Source organism: Micrasema longulum, unplaced genomic scaffold, assembly GCF_059751315.1.
Source record: "Micrasema longulum isolate JH-2025_06_02 unplaced genomic scaffold, ASM5975131v1 h1tg000953l, whole genome shotgun sequence".
NCBI classification, from domain to species: domain Eukaryota; kingdom Metazoa; phylum Arthropoda; class Insecta; order Trichoptera; family Brachycentridae; genus Micrasema; species Micrasema longulum.
The window spans coordinates 354,440-376,184 of NW_028278144.1; the positions used below are offsets into that span (position 1 = coordinate 354,440).

Genomic DNA, 21,745 nt, shown 5'->3' on the forward strand with positions numbered 1-21,745 from the left:
ATCGTAAAACCGTGGTATTTAGTTAAAAAAAACTCTCATGAAAATTGTTGGTTGGTGACATTTGAGGTTTTTGGAGGAATATACGCAGACTACTAGTTTTTCTCATACATCGCAAATGATAATATTTTTATAATATTCAGGTGTAAAAATCTTATCATAAAAAATACTTTTGTCATTGCAAAGCTGTACCCAGTGACAAAATAAACGATATGTAACAATGGCGTATCAAACAATGAGTGAAATCATATCAAAGATAATGTTTTAATTTAAAACACGATAAGATCGTAAGAAATACTCATTTCTTTGAAAAAATTACGTAAATTGTATTAATATAATATACAAAAGGTATAATTGTTGGGTACACTTATATCACCTTCATAAACAAATAAATGACCTGGATTAATTTATTATCAATACAGAAACAACAATTATTGTGTATGTTTTCATTTTTATAACGATAACGACTTATCGTTTATCTACATAACGATCGTAACGAAAATTTGACGATGCCCCAATCAAAAGCGAAATTGAAGTCAACGGATTCGTGTTACTTTTTTCGCGCGCCGTGATTTTTTCGAAAATGAAGATTTTGCTGAGAAATCCCCAAATCGTAGCCAAGAGTTTGCCCATTGTATCTTTTACACCGCTCAAAATAGAAGTAAGTGGCAATTTAGATTTTTTTATTTATTTAACAGAAACGTTAAAGACAAACCATCAAAGTTTCTTAATATGATACAAAAACATTAAACCTGTCTATTTATTATAGGGGCAAAAAATTCATAAAATAATCTTTTATACCTACAAATGGGCCATGAAAGGGCCAAATTTTTTTTTATTAATAAATTTCATAAAAGGTGCATGTTTTTTTTAATTCTATACACATCTACTTTATACATCTTGTAAATGTTATCACTGTAACTCTCAAAAAAAAGAGACAAACTCTTGTGCTTGGAGAGTGACTTACACTGTTGTAGTTATTTATTTAAAAGAGTTTATATAATTTTAAATATGCGAGTGCATGAGGAAAAAAAACATAGGATATAAAAAGAAAAAAACATAAAACAATAATACATTCATGCTAATTAAAATTTAATGTAATTTTTACACGTGTTCAAAAATTTCTTTCGATTTACTTTAAATTTATTTATTGATATATTATTTTAATAGTTTTTAGTTCATTGGGAAGATTATTTTAATTTTTTACACCTTTGAAGACAAGGCTATTTTGACCATGACTTGTGTGGAATTTAGGAATTCTAATATTATTTTGGTATCTGGGTGACTTATTCATCTCAAATTCTTTTATTTTTTCTTCTTTATAAATTTGTAAATAGAATTTATTTTATAAAGAGTGAAAGTATGAACCTTAAATATGTTATGACTTTCCGTATTGAATGTCGAGGGTTTCTTTAAAATTACTTTAATAATTAATCTTTGTACTATTTTAAGAGGGTTTAATATATTGGCGTATGCACCACACGATCCTACAATACCATATTGTAATAAAGATTGTACAATTGAGTAATAAGCTATTTTTAAATTATTAATTTTTTAAATATTCCTTAATCTAATAAATATGTAGGTGTAAACATTTTCCAATGCGTTTAGCTTGTTTACTAATATGGTCTTTCCATTTTAAGTTTTGGTCTATGTATACACCAAGATATTTTATTTGATATGTTGTATCAAGTACCGAACATGTCAGATCGCAGTTAAAACTAACTAAACAATTGAAACTAAACAGTTTCAATTGCTTTGGTGAATAATTATTTTTGTTACTGAATCTATATTTGTTTTGTTAATAAAAAATGGGATGATTTTTGTCTTTTCCGTATTTAAAAATAATATATTTTTGTCAAACCATAATTTCAATTTATTTATAGCGTCATTAGCTACTAAATTTACCGAGTTCTAATAATTTATTTATTTTTTATTTTATTTATTTATTCATATTTTTCGCTTACAAAGTATAATTAATAATAAAAATAATGTGACCTCACTGGGGTTTTCCGGGCCGAGGAGACTTAACAATTTAGTTTGTTTTAAATTACATTTGAGAATAAACAAAGAAGACTAACTTAAAAAACAAACATAATTAACAAATATTCAGACAGTTTTAAAATCAAGGTATTTATGTACATCTTTATTATTTATATTACAAAACACACAATGAAAACCACAAAAACCTAACATAAGCTATACAGTTGTGGAGCAGTTGATTCAGCATAATAATACTCGGTTTTACCTCTTATGTATATTATGTGATTTAACATTGTATACTTTTGTATTTCAGGTGTAATTTTAACTACATAACGTATTTTTATTATTATTTTTTTGGTTTTTTATTTGGGAAATGTAATGAAATTTTTTTTTTAAATATTTTTTATGTGAGATACTCATTTTATAATCAACTTCCGTGATCTAATTTTTTGTTTGAGTGTGGTCAACATTTGACTTTCTGTAAAGGTAGAACGAATCTAAAACAAATAATAATGTACTTAATATTTTTTTTTTTAATAAATAAAAAAAAAACAGAAATATCAACTACCTACTTAATTACATTTCTATTTATCAATCGATGATTTTATCTTATAAAATTCCATTATACTGAAAAAAAAGACATACGATTATCAATGATCATTTTACTAGCAATTTATATTTTGATATCATTAGAAACAATAAACAATAAACAATTTCATACAATAGTAAAACGTGATTTGTTCACTATTCCTATAAAAAAAATTAGAAACATTTCCTTAATAATGTTTACTACGTATTTACATTATTAAATAAACCAGCTTTATCTCATTTTTATGACAACAGTATTTAAAAAAGCATAAAACATGACAACTACTGGGCTAGAAAAAACCCACCAATAAATTTGGAATGAAAAAAGTGAACCATTCTGAAGCGAATGAAGTTCAAATGTTCCGCAATCGGTCGGTAACGTTGATTTCTGTACAGTTCTACACTAGCGCCGCCCTGTTGATAAACATCACGAAGCTTCTTGACGTCTCTCGAATGTCAGTGTCATTGTTGTTGCGTTTTGTTTTGACTGGGTAAATTGTACTTTTATGTATTATAATTTTAAATAATATTTATAACAGTGATTTAAAACTTTCCTGGGAAGTATTTTTGCTCTTAGTATTGAGGGAATCCTAAATTCTAAGGGTTTATACGTGTATTTTAAGTCTCGTTTTGTTTTGACAGTTTAAGGTTATGTCTAACGCAAGTGCGGAAGAATTACAAAAATACGTGTGTTGAACAATTATTGCAACGTGTTTTCAATACTAACTACTCAATTATTATTAAAACCCTATTTTTTTCTATAATTCAGCAATAATATGTAGTGTTTTTCACTTAAAACCCATGTTATCTTACCTGGCGAATCCCGATTCACTTTTAAATTCTTGTTCTATCGGTCTTCCGTATTCAGTTTTCTACTCCCAAACATTTCCTGTATCTTATTTCGAGGACAATTATATAAATCTGGACAGAATACACTATTTCGTAGATTGTGCGAGGAAGTGGAAGTGTACAAGTGGCTACAACAGCTATTGTAAAACAGGTAACAGAATGAGTGTAAGAAGTTTGAGTGGGGGCGTATTCAGACCTCGTGGAGCCTTGGCCAGAGCCCTTTATGAAAAACACCAGAATGATTGCAAACTGCGACAATTGGACAAACACGATGTAAGTCTTAACACTTTTTCCTAATTCACATACCTGTCATGAATTTTTTTATTTGGAATATTCTGGAACTGACATGTAATGCGTACTAGCCTATTTTTAGACTTTTAGAAATAAAAATGATTGTGAGGAGACGTCAGATATATTTGCTTTCACACAATTTGATCCTGATAACATTTTGTAACTCACACTGAATATGTTGTTTATATTAAGTATTTTAATGATGTTACTTTATTTCAATTATGTTTTATTTTTCATTATCTTCTTGTAAATCCTTTTCTTAATAAGTAAGTATCTAAAAAGCAATCAATGCCGTTTATGTAAAATAATTATAAAATATTCTTTATTACAAGCCTGAAAACTGGGGCCCGTGTATTTATGAAGACGTTGTGTGTAACCATCAAATAAGCTAATTTACTGTTTTTAATTCACATTACATGATAAAAAATGTCTGCAGTTACTGATAAAAATGTCAATGCAAAGATAACTTACTATCATATTAACTCATTAGTAATACATAATGGATTTCATTTTCAATATTGACCACTTCACACACAGTAAAATGTGTTTAATGCGCTTAGACAAAGTAATTATCAGTATGACCTAAATCATATTTTTACATAATCCAGCTACATATCAAATATATAGTGTGTCTGTATTATCAAATTAACCTATAGTTATATACTAAGTTTTAAAAGATTGTATTTTTTACTTAAGATAACACTCTTTTTGTTACCTTTATGAAACACATTTATTAGGAGAGAAGGGTACACCGCTACTCATTTTCTCAGGCTGTCGGAAGATATTTCAAATACTCGGTTATTTTGGCAAACAAGGTTCCGGATCACATCTCAGACAGTGTCACCAAAGACTTTTTTTGCTTTCCTATACAGATCCAACCTGTCCCAGATGTTGCTGGTAGGTAGGACTATAGTCTTATGTCTGATATTGACATATTTCATGTTAGCGAGGCTGCGTTTTTAGGACAGATTCTTTTGTTATGTAATGTATTTATTTTTAGATAGTTATACAAATAAAATTTTAACACCTAGATATATCTTAGCTAATAAACGTTATTATACAAAAATCCAGACCCTTTGCGATGACACTCCTATTTATATGCATGTTTGTTTTTAATAAAAACCATCGCCATCCCACAAAGCGATGTCATAGACCCAGCATCAAAACACATACTTGTATTTTCCTCCAAATATGCAAGTTGTGATTCATTAAAATCATATTATGATGATTTGAATGCTTGACTTGTCTAATTGTAGCATTCATGTAGAAAGATACAAATATGTGTTTTTAGCAGCAAACTCAAAAATGCTGATTTTGAAGTTAATTAGTTGGGTCAGATTACTTTTTAAATTCTTCTTTTTTTCTTTTGAGAGGACTCGTTACAGCATTTCAAATATTATATGCATCTGCATGCATAGGATATTTGAAATGCACCTATGCAACTGCATGCATTAAATGTAATGTTTCATGATATTATTGTCACAACTTCTTTTATTGCCGTTACAAAGAAAAATGTAATAATTACTCTAGTTTTACTGATATCTGACTCTTAAGTGATGTTTTAATCAACCTTAGTCTAAAATAATTAACCTTGGTTGTGTTAAATGAACCATATCCGATTTCAATGTTTTATCTTAGATTTACCTCAGTTTTTTTTATGGTGAAAAAAATGTATCATAATTAAACAAACTAGGTCTTTTTTACAATTTGGCAATTAATCAATACTGACCTAAATCAAAATGTATCACAGAATTGAAATCATCATCATCGTTATTTCCTTACCCACACTTACACTATGTGGTGCATAGGGTACAGAAGTTTTAAACCAATTGTTGCATATTTTAATTATTTCATGAAGGTGAGTTGATTAGTCGTACGCTTCAGATGCCTTAAAATATGTCCGCCTTGTAGCGTGGTGTTTGGCGCGTTTGCCTACCATTCTTGAAGTCCCGGGTTTGATTCCCGGTAAGGAGAATATGAAATATTTGTTTTCAAAAGTGGGTTTCCACTGAAGTCTTTCATCAACCGAACATGGCATGGCACAACCGTGTTATGGCATTGTCCCTTCCTAAATGAGGAAAGGGAATTAATGTTGAGCGGTCTGATGGATTTTACCAGACCAGTCTGCATTCTGACTCAGTTTAAAACAGTAGGAATTTCTGATTATTTACTCAGTTTGTTAACTCATGGGTTGAAAGATGGGAGACTCTCTGGGGTGCCCCATTATATGATCACTGATATTTGCCGAACTGTCCTCTTCGAATGTGCAGAATGTTTGGTAGATTTTGTATAGTGTCAAATGAGCCCAATGAGAATCAAGATAAGAAATAAAATAAAATATTTAAGTTAGTATGACATCCCTTATCTAACAGCAACGAAAGAACACTAAACAAACTAAACAATTAAATATCACGGACAGTGTATACTTGTAATGCCGTGTTAAATAGACTTCATGAACTCGGCAATAGTTATTCCCACGTATCTGATATATTAAGTGTAGGGTATTGTTCCTATAGAACAAACGTTTTGAACTTTTTCAAAGATGGTGAATGGTAATTATATTTATTTATTCTTGCATTTCATAATATTCACAGTTTTTTGTTCACTTTGCCCAGCTGTATGAAACAGTACTTATGATTTTCTTGTTGTATTACTGTAGAATGTTTTATTATTTAAACTTTCTACTGAATATGCTGTTTAATTTTTCAAATATAAATCTTGTATAATTTTTAGGTTTGTTTTTTTTTTATAAATATTGGGTATAAGGAAATTTATGTTTTTTTTTTTTTTTTTTTTTTTAATTAAGCCGAATATGTAGTATTATAAATGTTTGTAAAAGGCAGATTTGCCGTTTATGTTTATAAAATAAAATAAAAATAAAATAAGTGAACAATTTCAACTAGAATCCTTGGAGTTTATTCATAAATTAGTCAATGGTGTAATTTTAGACGAAGAACTAAATCATGAAGAAAATTGTAGTAAATATGGACACAATACGAGAATATCATGAACAACATTCTAAAACGAGACAAGGACAGTTGAGACTAATAAACCAAGGACTGATATTAAACCAAGGACTGATATTAAACTACCAGATAAAACTAAACAAAAGACTCTGACAACCTTTACAAAAGATGTTCTCATTAACAATAGAATATGATTTTAAAAAAGAAATAATAGTTTGTTAAATGAATGTTATCCGTAAGGGTTTACAAATAAATTATAAATAAAAAAAATATATAAAAAAATCGAAGAAATTGAACAAATATTTTATGCCGTCCTTTTCTATAAAAATAAAGTAGTGTTGCCTTTCTAACCCTTGGTGCTGAAATTGTCAATCGAAGTACCTACTAACAATCCTTTCACTGTGACTTGATTAAATTGGTGTGGTTAATAACCTCGTGGTGTAGTGGTCAGCGCATTTGCCTACCATGCAAGAGATCTCGGATTCGATTCCCGACATGGTTGACATGAAATATTTATTTAAAAAGGCGTTTTTACACTAGAAGATTTCATAGTCCCTGGACTGGCACCTGAAGCGTAAGACTGATCATCTTGCCTTCATGTAACAAAAAAGATCAAGATACGCTGCGATTGGTTTACCAATGCAGTACCCTATGCACTATAAGGTGCGGAAAGGGAATGATGATGAATGATGAGTTAATAACCTTTAAATAAGCGGTACTAGATGTATGATTATGAAATTGATATTTTAGTGACTTACATGAAGGACGTCGGAGTTTAGAAATTAGAAAATAATGAAAATAAAAATGTAATATGATGTTATTTAATTGATAAAAATACTGCTTTTGCTATCATTCGTGTTTGCAATATGGTCATGAGGAAGAATAACAATATCGGACAAAGGCCCTCCATATAATTTGACAAACTCTACATGAAAGGAGCAGTGAAAGTAGTATATTTAAATTAAATTAAAATCGTAATATATGAAATTGAACAAGTTTAAATGCTAAAACATTAATTCGTTTATTGTCAAAAAAAAAATTAAAACCGTTTTCGGGTACGTGGAGGAAGTACTTTCACTAAAGTATTTCACTGTTCCTCGACTGGCAGCTAAATACCGCACGCAACTACATTCAGCTTAGTATCAGACATAGAAGAAACATTCACATTCTATCACTTCTTCACAATATTTTGAATAATCCCTCTTCGCCTGTTTACCTGAGAGAGCTCTTCCAACCTTTATCACAACATGGACTATCTCTTCGTTCTAGTAACGAGAGAACCCTTTAATACCAATTCACTGCTCTAATTGTTTTGCCTTCTCTTTCACAGTAGACGCTGCTCGATTGTGGAATAATCTTAAAAATTAAAAATCTTCATTGAAATGTCACTATCTAAATGTTAGAGTGGTTTCTTTCTCCTTTCCTTTCCACCCCTCTACTCTCTATACACTATAGTGTAGATTTTTAGTTAAAGAAATTGCCTCGCGGCAATATGCCCGCCTGTAACACATGATCGCGATGCGCTGCATTTGATTTAACCACCGGGTGCGGATGAGAGTTTTTTTTATTTTTTTTTTATTTATTTACAATTTTAAAAAACCCGTTAGGGTTACATTAGAAATTTAATATTGTCTAGTCATTTTATGTCTCGTCTAGTCTAGTTAGTTCAGTCATCATGTGCTTTTTCAGATTGATTTTAAATTTGTCTCCATTAAAAGTTTTCAAGTAGTAAGGTAGGTCGTTGTAGTGTTTAAGTCCATTATGTAGTATTTTTGACTGTCCTGTGTTTGTCTTTGCTTTTTCAATATGATAGTGTTTTTGTTGTCTGGTGTTATATTTATGTATGTCAGCATGTTAAATGTTTATTACTAGCTGTGTAACATTCATACAAAAAATACGAAAATCGTCATCTTAAATACTTAACTCCGTAACATTATGTATTATAACTCTGGTATCATTCTTATTTCTTGGTTGTTTTACTTCTAAGCGCAATTACCTAATATTTGATCATATTGAAGCACCGCTATGTTCCTATTTATTCATGGTTACGATAAAGTAGTAAAAAATGTTTTTTTACTCTAGTTTTTATGCATGAAAAGCAGTAGATCGCGCGAGCGACACTAAAAAACTCTCGTTTTTTGTCAAATTCTGTGCAAGGAACTATTATGTCTTTTCCGCCTAGTTCCTAAAATACTGACCTAGGTATGGTAGTACTTTTTTAAGACAGAATTCGATTTCAATTTTCTATTTTTTGTTTCGGCGTTTATCGCTTATCATTATTAATTACCTGTATACGTTTATACTCGTATGTAATCATCTTCGAATAAACTTAATAGTTGTTTAGTAAATAACTGCAGTCATTGATATTATTCCTGGCCGATTGTCTTTCTTCCCCACCCTTTCCTTAACCCATCCTTACAGTACCTACCTTTCATCAAGATAGAAGAGATAGAAAATTAGACAGTTTGGATTTTTTTCAATCAAACAATATTTTTGTCAATACTAAAATTTTCATAAAAATTCTTGGACTCGTCGCGCGTCGTTGTAAAAGTTATCATAAATAGTTACATAATTTATAGTGACTTTCATCATCCAGTCCCTAAAATTGAAGAACTTCCTCATCGTATCACAGGTAGGTGTATTTCCGTGTTCCTTACCTTTCTTCAAATATTTCCAACCTTTTACAAAACAAAATTAAATAGGTTTTTTTGCTACAGTCCGCTTTTCGTTAACAATCGATACTTAAAAAATTATAACTATGTATTTTGACTTTGGCTAATCTGTTTATTAAATTATATATTGTACCACAAATGTATTGTTATTATTATTATTATTATTTTATTCAATATTTTTTTTTTTGTTTTTACTACTAAATTGAATTTCAATATTATTCAAGAAATTAATTAAAATTTTAGATACACGATCTTCACTTTGCTACACCATGTATACACGAGTATTATTAAATAACTGTTTTTTTTATTATTTATTTACACCTTTTATCAAAAATACGAAAATTTATAAATGTATTGTTTTTAATATAGAAGAGTCCCGACTTGACACGGAATTTTCAAACTAGTCAGGACATAAAAAAATTATAACTGCCATAAAAAAATTGTGTGTTGTGTGTATTAATGTTTTTTTCGTAAAATTTGAAATAAAAATAAATTATTTTTTGATTATTGTTATTTTTGTGGATAATTTATATTATGCGCCATTTCCGTGAAAATCACCTCAACAGCCCTGTACGATAAATATCCCCACACGTCTTGCAGCTACATAGCGCATGGACGATTGAGATTCTATAACAGATAACGGATAGGCGCTAGCTTACAGCATGGCTTGCAGCTACAGAGTGCATAAACAGTATGAAACCTAGCCCCTATTTACACTATTTTAAAAATGAATCTTAGAATTTTAGTTTTTCTGATTATTTTTACATAATAGTTTTCAAATAAAAGCTAGATTACAACACATCCTGCAACTAGAGAACGTATACACGGTTGGAATTCTTATCCCCATTTATGATTTTTAAGCTTGAAATAATTTTATAGTTTAGGACATTTACTTCAACGAACGTTTTGCAGCTACAAAGCACATTGACGAATGGCATTCTAAAAACCTAACAATACTTTCAAGAAAAAATATGCATTGAGCAGAGTAGAATGTTAGTCAATTGTTTATGATAAAAATTAAACAACAAACAACTAAATAAGTAAAAAACTGTTTTCAATTATATTATTGTTCACAAGCCGAAACCGATTACCGATGTCCGAGGGGTCTACCTGGTAACCGAAAACGTGTTAGCCACATCTTTTCAGTTAATTCCTGGTAGATAAGATGCACATGTGCATTAAGGGATGATGCCTTTTGTTCCATCAGCTTTGTGTCCATTTTGAGACGCAACTGTAGAGTAGAATTTATATTATCATTATTATTTATTATTTAAAACTTCAATTACAAATAATAAGTTATTTAGCGGACTTATTGCTAAAAGTAATATCTTCCAGCCAATCAAAAAACAGACTGGTCAAAAGAAGAGTTGGTCTAAAATGTGTACTAAAAAACATAAATATATCCAAAATTCCAGATTCTCCAAAAAATTTTCCGAGAAAAAAAAACTCATAAACAAAGGTCAAGTCGGTGTTAAATTAATCAAAAGTACTTTCACTTTGTAAACAAAGAAAATCCTTTAATACAATGATATTCGTTCACAAAATCATTAACTCTAAAAAAAACACATTTTAGAAAACGCAAAAAAAACGTCTTTAAAGCCAACCGAAAATTTTCGATACAATTTTGAACAAAAAGTCAGTTGCACGTATTCTGTCAAAGGTGTAATTTACCTTAAGTTCAAAGGGTGATTTCTTTGTTTTTTTTAAAAGATTTGAAGTTGCAATTGCTTCCGCAACTTTCATTATTACATAAAAAGATGTTCTTAAGAATCGTTATTTCTTGTTTTACTAACATTTTTGTACTTTTTTGACCTTTTAATGCCCGATGTAGCATATTGTCCACATAAACTAAAATATGAAATTTAAACTTTAAAAAATCAACTTTTTTTTTCTTAATTTCACTGGTATTTGCATAAAAAACAAACATAAAAATATGTGTTTAAATTTTTAATTTTTACTAATAGTATTTCCTTATAATATAAATGTATTTTCTGTATGATAAATAAAATATTCATGTGTTTATATTTTGAAGCATTTTTAATAACAGGTTAATGACAAGGTTAATTCATATTTCGTTCAGAAAATTCGATTTTACTTTACAGACAATTGATGTGAACTTCTTACTATAATACGGGCCCTGGACTTGCACCTGAAGCTTTACTGAACATATTACCTTTATGTAGCAAAAATAATCAAGATACGCTACAATTGGAGTACCAAAACAGCGCCCTATGCACCAAAGGTGCGGAAAGGGAATGGTGATAATAAATTAGCTAAAAGATGGCTTTTGATGATATGTCACTTTTTTAGCCATATTGAGTTATATATTATACATGTATATCACCGGATTCGTCTTAAAAAGATCTACAATCTGGAAAAATATGGTATGTCTTCGTTTAATAGGGTTATAGAATCTTAGCCATGTCACTTAATAATACGTTAATTTTTCTATTTCCTAAAATGGCAAATTGGGATATGTCACTTAACAACTTGAAAACTGATGTGACGTACTGTCTTTAGACATGAAGTAATGGTTGACAATTTATAGGTCTTGTTTTTCCGTCTTTGTTTTAAATGACAAAATATGATATGTCAATCATATCTTGTTTTGTCAACCATTACTCTGTTTCTAAAGATGGTATGTCATGTCTTTCGAAAGATGGCTAAATATGGTATGTCACACATATCTTGTTTTGCCGTCTTTGTGATGGCTAAATGTGAGATTGCCAATGATACCTTAATTTGGCATCAGTTTAAGATGGCAATATATGATGTCAGGGAAATTTTTTTATTTTTAAATCCAGCGTTTTGTGTAAACACGCTAAGGTGAAAAATAAATCCTGAAGAAATAAATGTTCAATACATTCCCTGACGTTAGAATTAAGCTAAAATTAAATTAAACTAAAATTAAATTACCCTAAAATTAAATTAAACTCAAATTGCTCTCCTTAAAAATTTACCTAATGTGACATATCATAAATACTTAACCATCTTTCCACTAAAATATTCTTCAATATGCAGTATAAAAAAATAATGTAAAATTAATTTTTAATATAAAATAGCTAAATAATATTCAAGTTAATTAAAATAATTCATTTAAACATGAAAATTTATTGAACAATTGCGATATAAAAAAGTACCAGTAATTTTGATTAATTGTGTAAAAAAACATAATTACGTGAATCCTGTCAATAATAAATATTTTCAAATTTATACCCAAAATATTCATTTCTATAAAAACTTATCTTAAATGTAATATTCCTTACGAAGTTCGAAGTCTTAATTAAAAATTGGTTTTCTAAAACAATATTCGCTTGCCCAGAATCAATCTTCACAACACACTTACCAACACTCGTGTGTATAAAAATATAATATGTATATTATTACACATGCACGTGAGTTCGGTCGTCTGTGTGTATTAGGTACACCACTACACCCGCGCATATCTTGTCAAACCCGCGAATTCTTCAATACACTCACACACCATCAGAATCCCAGGGTGTGCAAGTGTGGGTAAATAAATATTACTTTTTTTTTTCTTTATGTCGGTGTGCGTTGGTTTCTTTTGACTGGTGTATATTGGAAGGCTGTGGGGGTAGCGGAAAGGGGAGGGAAGGGGGTACGCAAATATGTTCTCGTTATGAGACAGAAGGATATATCGCCCGGAGAAAAGCTTCGAACTATTGGAGAAGTTCGGGACAAAACAACGCACACCCCAAAACTGTAACGTAAAATTTTTTTTTTTTATCATTATCGTTTCCCTATCTGCACCCAGTGGTGCATAGGTGTATCTTGACCATATTTTAGGCTGAACTTTATTGTTTATTCGCACGCATAATTTTACGGACTGTGTCCAATAATTTCCCCACTATGCCTCGCTTTCGCCGCGCGCATCGTGATGTCGCCTCGTAATGTTGCACGATGGGAAAAAATATAAATAAAACACAAATGTAAGGTAAAAAAAAAGCAATCTGTTAATTTCTCTAAAACTTTTTTGTGCACGCGGAAATATTGATTGACACAACAGAGTAGATAAGTAAAGGGTCATTTAATAAGAGTAATTGAATCAATGAACTTTATACATAAAATATAAAACGAATTTTATTTTACATAAAACGGATATTTTGATATTATTTTAAATAATATTGGATGTTTTTAAGATAATGTCGGTCAAATTTCCACGATAGAGTTGTTTAATCCGATATTCAATTTTCATTAGTTCTCTCATTAGATGAGCAAAGTAGGGTTACAAAATTTACTACCCTGGCAACACTAACGAAATTTTCATTTTGTTTCTTCGACGACCTGACAGATAATAATTCAAAATAATTCAATTTTTAAGTAATACATTTGCTACATACACATTTATTTGCTAATTACACATGAAATGTGATTGCATCTTGTTTCTTTAAGATCCTAGCAGTATTTCTACACTTTAAAAGAACACAACACGGCATAGTTGAATTCAAATCGGGAGTTGCGTACTGAGCGACGTCTACAAATAAACAAATGGGTCAACACGTAAACCTACTCATTTATGAGTAGTTTACTCGCCTTCTGTTTGATGTGCGTATGCGTTTTCTGGACTATTATTAATTTTATGCCTTTCATTTATAACTCATAGTTTCTACGTTTTTTCCCCTTTTTCAAAAAGCGGTGCAAAAATTTCAACCGTACGCGTCCATGCCGTTTGTATCTGCAGGTCCTGTGTTAATCTAACTCCTTTGACTGATATTTTTTAATCTAACCACATTATTTTGTAAATTTTACTTTTTCAATAATAGAGAAGCGTCGTCTAAAAGCCTTTGAGATGTGGTCCTTGATAAAATTGCTGGGAATTATAACACATAAAGAGATCACATAACTAATGGCGAAGTATTAGATATAATTATTAAAGATCGGTTAGAATCCATTTTTTAAAATCTTTGATATTTGAATTTCGGGGAGAACCTCGATCCAATCAAAGAAGATTTGAACTTCAAATCACGTGGGCAGATGAAGAGTGACGCTGAGTACTAGAATAAGTGTAAAAGGAGAGAGATGTGAATTTTTGCTGCAATTAGTTTCGAGGATCGAAACCAGCAGCTCAATCACAATGGCCGCACTTGTCGGTAATGAGGAAGTTCAGTGCAACGGGAAGTTGGATATTAAACATGTTTTCTTACGCGCGGTAAAAATGAAAGCATTTTATGGTGCGACGAAGTTTCTCGAAAATGTATGAAAATATGAATGAAAATGTTTTTTATAAAAATGAAATACTTTAAACGACGTCACTAGTTCTCCGAAATCAACCAATGACAGAGAGTTGTGACATTTCCGGTTACCAGAAAGCCAACCCACCAATCAGGACAATTCACCGTAGAGGACTTCACAGACGGAATAATTTCAAAATCGCAAAACTTTAAAAAATCATAGCGCTCATAATACGATACATATTTTTATTTTTTTTAAATTAGCTTAGGTTGATAGTCTTTTAACAAAAAAATCATATAAAAAACCACGCCTCATTACCGACGCGATAAAAATTTCTTATGGATAAATGGTGGTTAAGGGCTTTTAATCGACGCCGACGTTATAAACATATGTGATTGAGCACCCGAAGAAAAAAATAATGTTAATAGCTTTAATTCTAAACTAGTATGCCGTCTGTAGCTGCAAGACGAGTAAGACTTTTACTGTACAACATCTTTGAAGTGATTTTCACAAAAATCACGCAATGTTAACTATCCTTAATAATTGAAATCAGCGGAGTATCTCAATCATATTTTAGATAAAGACAAAATTAATTTAGTTGTATGTGTTTTTTTTTTGTTTTTTTTTGGTCAAGGGAAGTTTAATAAAGCACTAAAGAAACGCAGAAAATAAATATTTTGATTTGATCTTTCTGGAAATTAAAACCTTGGCTGTATGCACTATAAGTAGACTAACCATTACACCACGAGGCTGGCATTTTCAACTGGACTCTATTTTTACTCGGTGAATACGTTCCACGCTACTCCGTGTAAATCGTAAACTGAAAAAAGAACAAAGGTGAATACGTTTTCTTGTTTAAAAATCAATTAGGATTTTTTTTTTTTCTTCGATTACTGTTAAGTATAAAACAGCATTTATCGATATTATTCCTGGCCGATTCTGTATCTTTCCCATCCTTCCTTCGACCCATCCCTATGTGGTACCTACCTATAAGAAAATAGAATATTTGGATTTGGAACAGAACAAACATTATTTTGACATTACATTAAGCATTAAGCATTCAGCATTGAATAAAAATTATTGGAATCGTCGCGCATCGTTGTAAAAGTTATTATAGTAAATCGTTTAATATCACAATTCATAGTCGACTAGCATCATTCAGTGCCCAAAATAGAACAACATCTTCATAACATCAAAGGTAGGCCCATTTCCGTGCTCCTTTCCTTGATTCATATATTTCCAACCATTAACAAAATTGAATGAAATTCGTTTTTTCGCTGAAGTCCGCTTTTCGTTTACAATAACCTTAATTTTATTTTTAAATATAACGTGACATCAAAATATTTTTTAATATCGTAACAAAGACTCTCAAAAGACTGTGGTAAATAATCCCTTTGCGCGCGGTGATGTAACATCGTGTTACCACTAGTAAAAGACGGAATATTCTAAAGTTCAGACTTTTGAAGAAAAAAAAACATGGAGACATGCTGTTTAATAATTATTTTTCCATAATTTATGCAAATAAACATATAATTTTGCCCTGTAATAGCAAAATAAATTTTAATTCATAAATACGCTGCTCATATTACGCGCGTGCGTCGCCCATCACTTTCATCAACCGACTGAAGACTGGATCTGTTTTACACAACACTTGCCATAGAACAGCGTCTCTGTCTTCCTTGTTATGAGTTCTATCTTCGTGCTCTCTCTTATACAGAATCAACGGACATTTATTCTTCGCGTAGCGAGGATAAATATTTTTTGTATTAACATCCAGCATAGTCATACAAGTTTTACTTTCCAAATCCGGTGTGAAAATGTCCATTTGAAGATTATAAAAAAAAGGTCTTAAAAATTTTGTAATCATTTCGGCGAATTGATCATGTCCAATCAATTTAATCCCAGTCAGTGAAGAATTTACTTCCCTCTTTTCTCAATTCAATGAAGTGCATATTATGTACTTCTGGATTACCTTCTTTAAGCACAAAGATGCTAAAGCTACTGCCTAAGTTTCTGCCTAGAAAACGTCAGTAGATATATCTTCGAACCGAGATGCGGTCCCGTGGTGGTATTTTGGACTCACGGACCGGAGGTCAGAGGTTCAAATCCTACTCTACTTCAACTTAATTTCCATTTTTTCTGCAAGTTATTTACGACTTTTAGGAAATGGTCTGAAAATTTTATATTGAAGGAATAATAAGAACTCATGTATTTCTTAATTTATTTTTAAATATTCAAAATACCTTTGAAATCTAAGAATGTTCATAATCTTTTTCTAACCGCACCAAATGGTACATAGGGTGCTGAGAATTGGAACTCCGACTGCAGCGTATCTTGTCCAATTTTTTTTTTTTATAGAAGGTTAGGTGATCAGTCTTACGCTTCATTTACCCGTCCAGGAACTAAAAAACATCGCAGAGTAGTACATCCACCTTTAAAATCAATATTTCACGTCAGGAATCGAACCTCAAGCATGGCAGGCGAACGCGTCGTTTACTACACAATAAGGCGGACTTATATTTACTTGATTTCCTTTTTCATGATTTTATTGGAGAGTATTTATCGAGTTGAAAGCACTCGTCCAGGGTTCTAGTTCTATTTTACACTCAGATCTTAATTTTTCGTTCACTAAGACACAGAAAAATAAATTTAACTGAATATGTTTCATATTTAATTGTATCAACATCTTCCTACATAACCTAATTAATTAAATAAATTATATTATTTATTTTTTGCATACGATTGGTGACGAACTAGGGTTCCATGCTTCGAATCGTCTCGTTTGGTGTCCCATTCGTCTCTACATTAGGAGTTTAGGTACAAATGGGGGTGGCTTCAGGGGTGCAGGCCCCCAGGGGCGGCCGGGGGTGAACACACACGCCACCCGCGAGATGGAGCGAAGGAATACGAGTAAAAAGCATTCGATTTCAATCGAAGGCGCTACACGACATATTACACGCGAGGCGACGCTAAGGGTCATCTACACTTGGAAACTAAAGAAATTTGGCTGTCTTTATTAAACCTAAGTTTTCAAAAATTACTCCGTATTAGTAATATTTATAATTTGTATTATAACATTACAAGTTTTCTTCAAATGGTGGATTTATTGCCACTGGCAAACTCGTCTTGTCGACCGTGAATACTAATTTGATTTACAACGCTTTTCGTTTATTTGCTTCATGATACACAAAAAAATCAATAATTATACTCTTGATAACATTGGATAAACTCGTATGAAGATATTTAGTTAAATGCATTTTAATGGGGATGTTTGGTGGTTTTATATTTATTGAAAGACTATCAAACCAATATTTTGTTTGTGTGTGCATAGCAGCGCTATGACTTTTTAAAGTTTTGCAATTTCGACATTACTTGCTTTTGACATCATAAGTTCTTTATGGTGAGTTCTGTTGATTGGTTAATTGGCTTTCCATGAGCTAGAAATTTTATCACAATAGTCTTAACTCGTGACGTCATTCAAAATAGTTCGTTTTTTTTAAAACCATTTTTATTCATTTTTAATTCATTTTCGAAAAACTTCGTCGTACAATTTAATGTTCTAATTTTTACCGCGTGTAGGAGAACACTTTTTAAATCTTACTCCTCTTAGTACTGAACTTCCTCTTTTCACATATTTTGTGTTCGATTTTTTGGTTATTTTTTGTGCTTATTTTACTAACAATATTGTTGGTAGGTTTAAGTATTTTCACTATCAAACAAAATATGAATACAAATATATTTTTTTTTAAGAAATAAAAATTAGCTAAATATCTACACTATACTACGAAGAGAGAAGAAGGAAGGAAAGAGGGAGGAGAAAAAAATAACTCAAATATTCAGGAAGTGACATTTCATACGTGATTTGAATGTAAATAAAGAATATATACTACACACAATACGTATACTACCAACAAACTGTCAAACATCAATGTCTGATCATGTTTTACGTGTTCAAAATTATTTTTAAATAAACAAAACAAAACTATTCTAAATATGTACAAAATACTGGAACTCTGTACATTATTTTTTATCGTACCTGTTATAAATATTTTAATTCGTCATTTAAAAACGAGCATACACGAAGCAAAAAAACCTTTTTTTTCTTCTGCTTTTCCCTACTTATATTAAATTATATATGGTGTACACCGACCTTAAGGGCGAGTGGGTACGAAATTCAAATATGTCTCCACTTACCCCGGTCTCCTTTCCCCCGCCCCGACACCCTTCACCACCCCCTCTCCCAACACGGTCTCGCGTATGCTAATACGATATTGATTCTTTTATTTATACGTCTATAATGTTAGCTGATATGGGAGAAGCGTTGAGCACTATTGACAGCGGCGGTTCGGAATTCAATTAGGGAAAAACGGAGTACGATCTACCTACTCTCCTACGGAGATATGTTACCCTAATACTTGGTGCTGCTCTATATACAAGACAGTACCGTGGAAACTCAGGTTAGGTGCTCACGGCGACTTTACAAGAACCATCACTTTGACTTAATGAAGAGCTTGAGGACAAATCTTGCTTCCAGTCGTGATATATATTTTTTTTATTGAATCAAACTCAACAGTAAAAACAAATTAAACGACTTTTTTCTACCGACCGGTTTCAAAACTTATCAGCCCTATTAAATATAAACAAATCAAGCACTAATTATTATATCACACTTTGAAACGATTTTTGCTCAGTTAATAGTTTTTCCTGTTAAATGTAAAAACTGAAATAAATAGTATTAATATTTAAAGCAAACTTGTGTTCAAACATTTCACTAAATGTTATTAAATAGTTGTATATAATCACTTACCGACTTTTCTATGTCTACTGGTTTCGAGACGTACCCGTCTCTTCGTCGGGACACCAATTAAACCAACATGCCAAACCCACTATACTCCTTCACCATAGTTTTTGCACAAAAAATATAGAAAAGCCGGTAAGTATATGCAAAAAATATTTAATAAAATTTTCTTAAATTAATATTTTTTTTAATCATTTAGCCATTTTAAGTTTAATTTTTTTAATATATTTCTTGTTAATTTATTGAAATCTTCAGTCATACACACAATGACGCAAATATAATATAAAAGATACTTATTACTAGACAAAAATGATTTTAAATTTATTACGAAAAATATACGTTATGTGTTTTATTGTACAAGAATCGAATTAAGAATTGAATTGTACAAAAATTTAATGTTTGTACATATGTACCTTTGTAAGTTTAAATTTAAAAATAGCATTTACTTATAATTTTCTAACCTACAACGATAATCCCTGCATGCTATCGCTGATTTCCTTTTTGCTAGTTGCCTGCTAGTAATTTATTATTACTGTTCAATGGTGCGACTGTTAAATGGTAAAAAATTCTGCCCTTTGGGCCTTATGTAATTGGCCTTCTAGGCCTAATTTTATCGGCCCTACGAGCATTAGTTTTCGGCGTTTCGCGCCTCGGTTGATTAGGATTTCGGTCATCTAGAAGTATCGTTTTCGGAGTTATCATAATGTTATAAAGAATAATCTCTCACTCAAAATAATGCTACAAAAACCACACAAAATTAACAAAAATATTTCATATCTACGTAAAAACATTGGTACGTAAAAATATTAGTGAGCTATTAAAATTTAGTTATTTAAAAAGGTAAAAGTCTGTTGTGGCCGACTGTTACAACAATTTCAACAAACGAAAATGACCCTGAATTAGCGTTGATACTACGACGTTAAGGCTCAATTTTCTGTGCGCGAGGATAAGAGACAAACAGACGCAATCAATCAATTCTAGAGTATCAGTATTATAGATTCAAGTTCAGTTAATTGCTCGCATTGGTTCCAATAATGTTATTATACAAATTGCAAATTCTGTGTGTGCATAAATATTTTACTGTATTAGTGTTTACGTCAGCGCAGTAAAATATTTTTTATTTATTTTTTAGATTCATTTGTAATTTTATCTATATTTACATTTTTATTTGTATCTGTTTTTTTGCACAATATAACTTCGCAATTTACAAATACATTGTAAAAGGTCAAAATATGTATTTACATGTATTATGTAAATAAGAAACATTTCATGCATCAAACTTGCTATAAATAAGGGACTTATAGTAAATAATTTAATAACAGTGGTTAAAAACAATTTTGTTTTATTATAATGCACAACCACAAAAAAAGTTCTTCAAATATAAAATTTAATTTAATAACTATTAAAAATAAATCAAAAGTAATCAAAAATATAAGAAAAAATATTAATCTATATACAAATAAATTGATTGCATCTCTAAAAGTCTATATGATTCCTAAGAATTATGATACTTTTCGCTGCAAACGTTTCTTTCACGTTTGCCTTGATAAATGCACATCTCTACAGAATCCTAAAGTCACTTGATTATGTATCTAATTATGACGTAACGCATACAAATCTCACTTTATGTACATAATATGTTAACATATTACAACAGAGATGAAGAACATTTAAGAGAAGGTAATATAGAAGTCTAGGCATCTACAGGGCTTATGACCTGTCAATGGCTGGTTTAAGTGGCCACTTTACAAATTGTGTAACATTCACCATTCTGCGTATATTTGAACATCTATATTCCTTCAATTCTTTTATCTGTTGATGTTTGTGAAGTTAAAGTACATAATATGTCTTTAACCTAGCCGGACCGAAGGGGGGATTCGAATCGCCCATAGACTGATTTTAATTCATTAACTCAAGTATTATTTAAGCTATTTGCCGTATATTTTTTGTAATCGTGAAATAATTAGAAAGAAGCGTTTTCCTACTTTTGTTTTTAAATTTTCAAGGGTCAATTTTACTTTATGTACATAAGCATTCGGCAAACTAACAAAAATGAATAAAATATACGAATGAGTATAATATGTGTACGCGAAAACGTGAATAAATTATTTCACGGTCGTAAACACTTCCAACGTTTTATATTTCTGACGCCATATACAAATAGGCGCTGGGCTCGTTTGGTCCCTGCGTTCGAATCATGTGTAATTTTTGGATGCTTAGTGAGGGAAAGCTTTATCTTGAGCTTCTGCCTCGCAACCTGATTCCGTCGAGATAACAAATGACATTAGTTGTCCCTTTTATCGGAACTTATGAATTCAATAACGAAACGTAATTTTAATGGCACTTGATTTATAAAAGAATAATTTAAAATCTTTTTTTTTTTTTAATTAATGAAGTATAATAATAAG

At 30.7% G+C, this 21,745-nt stretch overlaps 1 protein-coding gene across 2 annotated transcripts in view; it reads left to right on the plus strand.

Moving 5' to 3' along the window:
- The first annotated feature begins 532 nt into the window (after positions 1-532).
- LOC148277940 (protein-L-histidine N-pros-methyltransferase-like) overlaps positions 533-21,745 on the plus strand; it is a 122,003-nt gene continuing 100,790 nt past the window's right edge. Inside the window, exon 1 of one of the 2 annotated variants that reach the window (XM_088232149.1) lies at positions 533-658. In XM_088232149.1, coding sequence (XP_088088275.1) covers positions 581-658 — 78 coding nt within the window. In that variant the 5' untranslated portion in view covers positions 533-580. Of the gene's footprint in view, positions 659-3,011; positions 3,691-21,745 lie in introns of those variants that run through there. The other variant, XR_015823326.1, reaches the window with a different exon arrangement.